General features: G+C 37.5%; 1 protein-coding gene across 3 annotated transcripts in view; it reads left to right on the top strand.

Annotated features, from left to right (window-relative positions):
• The window catches only part of LOC144973401 (tektin-3-like), a 35,450-nt gene that overhangs the window by 23,580 nt on the left and 2,009 nt on the right, over nucleotides 1–9,861 (top strand). For all 3 annotated transcript variants that reach the window (XM_078915775.1, XM_078915777.1, XM_078915776.1), the window contains exons 2-9: nucleotides 1,691–1,910; nucleotides 3,724–3,959; nucleotides 4,553–4,694; nucleotides 5,211–5,345; nucleotides 5,808–5,878; nucleotides 6,746–6,889; nucleotides 7,724–7,946; nucleotides 8,900–9,054. In XM_078915775.1, coding sequence (XP_078771901.1) covers nucleotides 1,713–1,910; nucleotides 3,724–3,959; nucleotides 4,553–4,694; nucleotides 5,211–5,345; nucleotides 5,808–5,878; nucleotides 6,746–6,889; nucleotides 7,724–7,946; nucleotides 8,900–9,054 — 1,304 coding nt within the window. In that variant the 5' untranslated portion in view covers nucleotides 1,691–1,712. The remainder of the gene's footprint in view (nucleotides 1–1,690; nucleotides 1,911–3,723; nucleotides 3,960–4,552; nucleotides 4,695–5,210; nucleotides 5,346–5,807; nucleotides 5,879–6,745; nucleotides 6,890–7,723; nucleotides 7,947–8,899; nucleotides 9,055–9,861) is intronic.

Raw genomic sequence — 9,861 nt, 5'->3', positions numbered from 1 at the left:
CAATTTAATATACGAAAACATAATATGAACGCGTTGGGTTTCTCCTTTATCAATAGAACATGATGAATGAAACACTACAGACGAATGAGATAATGTGGTTGTGGAATTCACCTTAACAACGCCACTACCACATTATCTCATTCGTCTGTAGTGTTTCATTCATCCTGTTTTATTGATAAAGGGGAAACCCGAAACGTCCATATTATCTGTTTTCGTATATTAAATTGAAGCTTACATTCAATTTCACATTGTTATTTATCCCATGAGATCAGACACACCAACACAATTTTATGTGTTATAATATAATTTAAATGTTCTCGGTCTGATTGGGAGAATCTAGTGTGTCACAGTTTTGTTTGATCAGGTCAGAATTAACGCAAACTCCAGATGTAAAGGTTAAAAAATAAATCGATGAAATATTATATGTGTAGGTTTGTTTGCAAGCTGATCAATTTCACAGCGTCGGTTAATTAACTTTATGCCTTATTTTTAAAGAAAGATCCAATTATTTATTGAACGAGAATAATTTAATGTAGAAATTTAATAAAAAATCAAACGGAATGCTTGTCGCTCACATTGTATTGAAACAATTAAAAGGTTTTCCTTCGTCAAACTTGTCGTTAATATCTGGGGTAGGGGTGGGGGTGAAGGTGGGGGGGGGGGGTATGTGTTTGTATTGTCTACAAGTTCTTTTTCTTTTAAATTTATAGCCAATGAAAGATATCTGAATACAGATCAATCTTATTGTATTGAAACAATTTCTCTGCAATGTTGTTTTCCTTCGTCAGACATGTGGTCGATATTTGGAGTTTCGTTTCGTATTGTTTAATCTGCGTCATTGTGGAAAAACGGATTAGATTTAGATTTTTTGATTTTTTTAGATTTTTAGATTTTTCCTCAGAAAACTTGTTCTTCAAATATCGATGGAATTAAATGACCCTTATCTTGTCGAAAACTCTCAAACCTGGGACTACCCCCCCCCTCTCTCTCTCTCTCTCTCTCTCTCTCTCTCTCTCTCTCCCACCCCCACCTCACTTTCTCTATCCCTCACATACCGACCCCTAATACATAATATACTTACGCTCATACTATCATGTGTGCCGGAAGTGGAAAATCAATGCCGCTGGAAAATAAACAAAATGAGTAAATTAAATATCCATTTTTATATGAAGAGAGCATTAATTTCCACAATGCTGAAAGCGCTTTACTACCTCTCACACAGACAAAACACGTTTATCTCATTTTAGCCAGAAAACTTAAACTTCCTAACCCGATAGATAAAGGAAGTGAAATTTGTTTTATTTTAAGACATTTAAAAAAAAAATTTACACCATTGTCTTGTAAGTCACAATTTTAAAAAAATAATCTTATAATAATATCTTACCATAACTTTAATGCATCTCTCTTCATCTCGATAATTTTCTATATTGCTCGTTTAGTTTCTGAAGAAAAAACTAATATTAAATTTTGTAAACTAAAAACCCTATATTATGGCTACCATTACCATACCATGGCAGCCACTGTACAATGCTCACGTTGACCTTTTTTTTTTCTTTGTTGTTGTTGTTGTTGTTGTTGTTGCACTTTTGGCGTTGGTAGAGATTGGCCATTGGAAAGAAGAAGATGTTTTGATGGATATCAAACATGGCCGTACTCATGCGCACTCCTCTCCTTCTTTATTTTCCCGCAGATAGCCTTTTTTATCCTTCAGCATGGAATATCTAGGACAGACTCAAACAGCCACCTACCTGACTGGGCCACGTCAGATGACCCAGTACACACAACTGCCCACCATCGGCACCATGCAAGGAGGTAGCAAGACGTTTGACACATTCCCCGCCCCCTCCCCTCTCAGAAGATCTCTCACCACTCTCCCATGGAGACCCAGCACCTACTACCAAACCGCCAGGGTGAGTTAAGATAATTTAGAAATTTGAGATTCAACCGCAAACCGAGGGAAGCTGATAAGTTTGTGTTTGCATTTAGCTCTTCTCCTAATACATCTCCATCTCCTTTTCCCCCCCCCCCCCTCCTCTTCTCTCTCTCTCTCTCTCTCTTCTTCTTCTTCTTCTTCTTCTTCTTCTTCTTCTTCTTCTTCTTCTTCTTCTTCTTCTTCTTCTTCTCCCCCTTTGGTGTGGCACCAGCTATACAAAATCCGTATTTCAGAACTTTCAAAATCTCATTATTTATTGAAGGGGATTATGGTAAGTTGTGATGTGAACATTATAATTGAGTACCTACGCGCAGCGCAGTATTAGCCTGTTAAATATGTTAATCTAGACATGACGGTTGCCCCAAGAATAGATTATCATTTGAACAAAACTAAGCCCATAAGTGTATTCCATGGAAATATTCTTGCTTCTTGCCAGAATGCTCTGAGAGTCCGGATTTTTCAATGCTAATCACACTATTTTGGACAGGTGTCCGGGTCTCGTTGACAATGAAGTGTTCCACAGATTACTTCTGACGTTTACCTGTATTTTTAAAATATTTGTTCAATTTTTCAAACTTCAATTATATCGTTAATGAATATGACCCTTAACTTGTCAAAATTCTTGAACCCGAGACTTTGCGATCTCTATGATAATTGAGGGCCATCCATAGAGGCAATTCAACGCAAGAGAATTCTAAGCTCTTTTCGGTTATCTTAAGTCACAAATTGGGAGAAAACAAGAGAATTTTGCCCGAATTTAAACAAGGGATTTTCCTCAGCATAAGGCAGAATTGGGACTTCGGATCTTATTTTTACAAATTCACGCAAGTTTCTTATGATCATAAGTTTAGCCTGCAAGGATATAATATTTGTGTTCCTTTGCATCTTTGAAAATCTTCGTCTTTCGTGTTTTGATAATAAAATAACTATATCAAAGTGCAAAGAATGCCGACAATTATTAATAGAACGCCAATACGAAGTTCCCCATGTTTACACACACTCCAATGTGTTAAAAATCGATAAGCCTAAGAGGTTGTTTGTACAAGGGAAGGAACTGACCACACTGATTCACTTTGTGGCATTGGGTAGCTGATAGGTTTGACACTGAGGCGTGTGTTGACGGGAATCTTAAGGGTTTAATCCCCCCTAGCCAGTGTAATCATTCGAGGCAAATGTCTCTGTTCCTAAGACATACAATTGGAAGAGACCAAATTAATATGAACCACGATAATTGGTAGATAATTTACTTCTGACATATCAAGTCATGCTGTGCAATTGAAGTTTACAAAACTAGTATAATACATCTGTATATTAGAGTGACACAAGAACACCCCCCCCCCCCAACCACACACACACAGACACACATACACACACACACACACACACTCAAAATGATAGAATTTGAAATAAAACAAAATAAAAACAACATACAAACTAACAAAAACATTTTTTAAAACACCACCCCCCCCCCCCCAAAAAAAAAAAACCCCCAACAAAACAACAACAATTAAACAAACGAACAAACAAACCAAAAAGATCAACAAAACTTTAATATGTGAGGTTATTTGGTTATATTTGTGCGCCATAGAAATAACAACATTATATTATTTAAACAACATGTCATTATAAAAGGCCTTCGGATATCTTTTCAGAAGAAAAAAAAAACAACAAAAAAAAAAAACCCGCATTTAACAAATTATTTTATATCATCGTAACCATACGAGAAAAGATTTGTATTTTACGTTAGATTTTGAGGATTATTCTTGGTTTTCTATACACGCAATCCCCAGGTGAACCCAGTATCTGCCGTCACACGCAGCATGCCAGACCCAATGTCCCAGAAGACTCATCTAACTGAGCTGGACGCCCTCAAAGTCCCCCCTGTGTTTGCTGCTGCCCGCAATGCTCTGTACACCCGCTTCACCCCCAACGACTGGGCTGCCTCCAACCAAGGCAACTACCTTGCCTCCGACCGTGTGCGCAGTGGAGCCGAGCGCCTTCGCATGGACACCGTCCGCCTCTGCAGGTTGGTTTTCATTATTGAAATTTTCATGTGTTACATTCACCTCTCTCTCTCTCTCTCTCTCTCTCTCTCTCTCTCTCTCTCTCTCTCTCTCTCTCTCTCTCTCTCTCTCTCTCTCTCTCTCTCTCTCTCTCTCTCTCTCTCTCTCTCTCTCTCTCTCTATCTCCTTCTTTTTTTTTATTATATCTCTTCCTCCTCCCTCTTCTCTCTTCTCTCTATCTCTCTCCTTCTTTCTCCCCCCCTCCTCTCCTCTTTTTTCTCTCCCCCCCCTCTCTCTCTCTCTCACACACACACGCACACACACACACAAACACACACACACACACACACACACACACACTGCTTTCCCCATTTTTCCTCGCGCTTTATTGGTATGCAGTGCAGAATGGAATATAAAGAATAATCCCCAGGAAGAAAAACAATGGATCTTTATATCAACATTTCTTGTACAAACATGGTTCCTTATTTCCATAGATTGGTTATAAGCATGTCCGTGGCAAGTGTGTTTCACTGTATGTACTATCCGTGGACTTTAATAGGATTGGATGATTCTACATTGTTGCATCTTCTAAAAAATGTGTATTTTCCACCTACAGAGAGACTGACGACAAGACCAAGAGGACCCAGAGTGACGTTGGAAAGCGTCTTGGAGAACGTATTGGTGACATCAGCTTCTGGAAGACTGAACTCAACCATGAGACCGATAGCATGATCACAGAGACCAACCAACTCAATGAGGTAAATAGGCAAATATTTTGTGTCGTATTAAAACAATTTATCTTTCTATATCGCGGGGTGTGTGTGTTGGGGGGGGGGGGCAGCATGGCATGGTGATATGGTCATTTTTTCATACCCGAAAGGTACTGAATTCAATACTCCGCTAACTATGTGGCCTTTGAGCAAGTCACTTTGCCCTTGTCCACTTTGTGGCGCTGCACTGCGGCTGGGTTATTTCAGTCTTCCCCTGGAATATACCCTAAAGTCAAATTTCTCCTTGGAGATTAATTTAAGGGAATTCTGTTCTATTAATTAATTAATTAATTTTTAAATTTATTTATTTATTTATTTATTTAGCTAAATTTATTTATTTGGTTTTTAAATTGTTAAGAGAAAAGATTATGATCAAATCAGGGACCTTAGAATTTTGTATCTGTGTATCTGTTTGATATTGTTTTGGTGATGTCGCTGCCACTTTTTATGATTTGATTTTGATTAATGCTGACAATGATGAATATTTTCGTTTTCACCACACAGGCCAAGAGAATCTTGGAGAAATGCCTTGCCGAAACTGAGAATCCATTGCACATTGCCCAGGAGTGCCTCTACCACCGTGAGAAGCGCCAGTCTATCGACCTGGTCCACGATGCTCCAGAGAGAGAACTCATCAAGGTTGGTATTTTAAAGATAAGACAGAGGAGAAATTAGATAACTTCATTCTTGAGGCTAACATGAATGCTCACAATGAACCCAAAAGAGTTGTGTTCCTTCTTCTTCGTCTTGTGGAAACCTCCACTATTGTCGAGGATCACTCCACAGTTTGTATGGTGTTACATTTTAAACTTGTTAAAACACTACACATACTACAATAAAAATACATAATATATTAAAAAGTAGGGAGAGAAATAACAAAGACACGTCTGCCGGTTAGGCAAACTACACACCTTATTCCAAATGTATTTGGTGGTATTTTCTTTCGATAAACAAAAAAAAAAAAAACAACAACAACAACAAAACAACAAACTCATTGATGCATAACACTTAATTTTAAGAATTTTTAAATAAATGGTTAGTTGTCATAGTAACTAAATCGTGATTGAGATAATATTTACATGTTGAAAAATCTTTCATCAGGAGGTTGACATCATCAAGAGATGCCAAGAGAAGATGAGGAACACCATTGACCGTGCCAACGTTCAACTTGGGTGAGTATTGTATGGGGATTGGTCAAGACTTGTTTTTCTCGTAAAAGTAACGCAAACAAAGATTCAACATGTGTCATTATTATTGAATTACACACTCACTTATATTCACTCCGGTTGGAGCACAGACATTGACAAATCTTCCCCATCTTGTCCGGCTTTATGCCATCCTCTCTGCCTCCCTTCATGTAATACCTTCAGTTTTTTAATCTCCATCAATTCCCTCCTCTAGCTGTTTCTAGGCTTCCCTCTTTTTCTATATTTAGTTCATTATTACTGAATGAAGACAGAGAAAATAATTTTAATTGAAAAGGGGCAGTGTTTGCATAATACTGATTATATCGTTAACAATACCATATATTATCAAGGGCATAATGAATGTAAAATCATTTTGTTTTCAATCCAATCTAATCCATACTTTTGCAGCTGAGGATAGACGCAACATTTGAGTGGTGTGGGACGGTGTTAGGTTATGGCTCTGTAGCCCTATCACAATAATTATGTTCTTCTATGACAGAAATGTTTACTAATTAACATGTAAAATTTTCATACCTGTCAGAATGTCTTAAGTTGACGGAAAGGGAATTGCAAACATAGAAAAATAAAACAAATCAGGATATATTAATGTGTCGATAAATAAATGAATGAGTAAAAAAGAGGAACCGGAAAAACAAACCAGTTAATGCATGATTAATTGACTGCAGTTTAGACAAGTTTTGTGTTAAAATCTTTTGCAATGAATCCATTCTAACAGTCTATTTTTAAAAAGTGTATTAATTCTTTTACTTATTAGCCATGGTTATTTGATGATTAATGTGATAAAGCTGTACAAACCGTACTTCTAACATCCTTGTGTTTCCTTTTTCTTAGCCTGAACCGTGCCGCCCAGCATGAATTGGAGAGGGACTCAAGTGACAAGTTTGTGGCTGAAAACCTGGACTCGACATGCCATGGTCTTCGAAATGCCAGCCGTGGAATTGCTTACCATGATGGTGTGCACCGCATTGATAACACGTAAGTAAAGGTGTCCTTTCAATGTCATAGAGCCTATAGATAGAATGAAGTTGACGTCACTCAGGTCTTTGTTATTGTTTTTTGCCAATCGCGTTTATGAGTAGTTCTCATTAAACTGTATTAACCAGACTATAAACATTTAAGGTTACACATAGTTTTGTGTGATAGTCATTTATACTTCCGGATTGCAATGTTGTGAGCTTCTTAGCCAAGCACACACTATCTATAGGGTCTGGGATTATACCCGCTTTTGTAGAGTTATACAGACAATGACACATTTCTTAACACCCGTTGGATAGGACACTGGTCTATTGCAAAGTACTCTCTGTCATATCTAAAATACCCAGCTATCCAATCATTGTTGGAACTGTGCGTAAAACGCCTTTCTAAATTAAGGCCACACCATGAAAGTGTCTCTTCAGACCTAATTAAGGTCTTGTTGTGATCTTAGACTGTACAACTAAACTAAACCAGACAAGTACATGACAGCACAACATGATGCTTTCTGAGTATTATTATAATATTTGGACTCATTGACTCAAAATTAAAACCTGTCAGGGTGAAATTTTAATTCAAAATCTATAGTAATATATTTAAACCATGTATAATGAATTTTCTTTCTCAAAATAATTTTTTTTTTTAATACAACAAAAAACAATTTACATAGAATGATGGTGCATTCTTTATTCTTTATGTTTTAAACATTATTTACTGATTCAGTAAATTTTTAAAATATAATTACACCCCCTTGAATAATTCATTTAAAAATGTGAAAATAAGTGTTTGTTCTGAAAACCATTGTTTTGTTATGACGATAATTCTCCCTTCCCTTAGAATGTCAGTGCCAGAATCCTGGGCTAAATATAGCAACAACAACATCCAGAGATCCCAGTCTGAGAGAGCCGCCTCCAAGAACATGAGGAATGAGATTGAATCCGTCATCAACCAATGCAACAACGAGATGTGGCAAGAATGGAACTCTGTCAACGTTGCCCTCAACCAGAGATCAGGGGAGACCACCGATGCCAGGAACAGGATCCAGACCCATCTGTCCAAGGTTTGTTTCCAATAGTGTTTCATGTCTTAAGGCTTTACAAGCAGGGCTTGAGTTCCCTGTAAACGTAATCTGACCAAGTCATAATAATGTTCCTCTATTATTTAGTAATAAATTTTTTTTTTAAATTGAGCTTTTATATAGCTCAATATCCACTAAATATGCTCAAAGCGCTTTACAAGGGGTCCCTGGCCAACAGCAACATTTAACCTTTAGGACTGGACATGATGCCTGTTAGGCGATATTACAATTTTTTTCGGACAGAGACAACGCTGTTAACAGCCAGGTACTCATTTTACACCTGAGTACGGTGAGAATGTGAATATAGAGCCTTCTCCAAGGACTCAACTATGCGCAGAGCGAGGCTCGAACCCAGGAACTTCCGATCCAAAAGCGGGTGTCATACCACTAGACCACATAGCCGCACAAAAATGCAGACTTAACCATTACCATCAAGAGAGTAGATAACAGTAATGTGGCTTAGGCTTTGATGAAGCCCCAATTGCATCACTGTTTCTACTTACATGATGTAAATGGTTTGGTCTGATGTTGTTTTCATATAAACAACAAGTGTCAAATTTAATGGAAGCTTCGATCTAATTAACAAAGACAGATGATATGGACGTTTCAGGTTTAACTCTCATCCTCTCATCACTCATTTATCTATGTTTCATTTATCCTGTTTTGTTGACAAAGGGAAAACCCGAAATGTCCACATCATCTGTCTTTGTTAATTAAATCAGAGCTTCCATTCAATTTGATTGTTTTTATTTATTTCTTCGAGCTTCAACAGCAACATTTGCGTTATTTTTAAATGAACTAAATTCTTTCAGTCAGCACTTTTTTTCTACACATTCAGTGCTGAACAGTACAAACTGTAATTTGTTAAAACTGACGAAGTTTAAGTACGTGAAATAAAGAAGGAAAAAAAAATAATGATTGAACTTTAAATCCAGGTTCTGCAAGAGATCTACGACATGGAGAAGAACATTGAATTGCTCAAGAAGGCCATCCAAGACAAGGAAAACCCCATGCAAGTGGCCCAAACCCGTCTGGACACCCGCCTCAGGAGACCCAATGTGGAACTCTGCAGGGATCCCGTACAGCACAGGTACATAATCATCACAACTGTGTTTCCTAGTTTCTCCTCCATTTCCAATCAGTTTGTTTAGTTTATTTTAAGTCAAATGCTGCTTAAAGGCAGATAGTTTAGTTGGTAGAGCACTCACTTCACATGCAAAAGGACACGGAGATCATTCCCAGGTGAAGTTGAGATTATTTTCTGACCCCCCCCCCCCCCCCCTCCCTTTCCACCCAGCTGTGGTTATTGGATCTGTTAGGTCTAGCGGAAAATAATTTGCAACAGACTAGCATCTTATCCAAAAGTTAGCAAGTCATTGCTTTTGTCCGTTTTACGCTATAGTTACCGGGCTAGACTATGGTTCTATGGGCCTAATGGCCCTGAAGGATTATGAAAATTGTAGTTAAAATCACTTTATGGTTATTTGAGCACCTAAAGAAAAAAGATTGTATACACAGAAAAGAACAATTAGATTGATTAAAATGTTGGTGCCTGTATTACATAAGTCACTGACGTCTAAGAAGTAGGACGAAGGGAAATAATCCTCAAGATAGATCTTGACAGCATTCAGCTCATGTGTCTGCCAAAGGTCACCCAAAGTCTGACACAGAAATGGAATCCATAAGAAAATTTTGAAAACAAAACAAAAAACAAACCAAATATTTTTTTTAAAAACGCAATGAAACTTGCACATTCATATAGAGCAATATCCACTTAATGTGCTCAAATCACTTTACAAAAATCAACTCAAGCCAACAGCAACACTTAACCTGTAGAAAAGACATGATGCCTATTAGGGAATATAACATTTTTTTTTCCGACAGAGAAAACGTTGTT

Source organism: Berghia stephanieae, chromosome 5, assembly GCF_034508935.2.
Source record: "Berghia stephanieae isolate SIO BIC M18660-M18661 chromosome 5, UCSD_Bste_1.3, whole genome shotgun sequence".
Lineage (NCBI taxonomy): Eukaryota > Metazoa > Mollusca > Gastropoda > Nudibranchia > Aeolidiidae > Berghia > Berghia stephanieae.
This window is presented reverse-complemented; position numbering and strand designations above follow the sequence as displayed.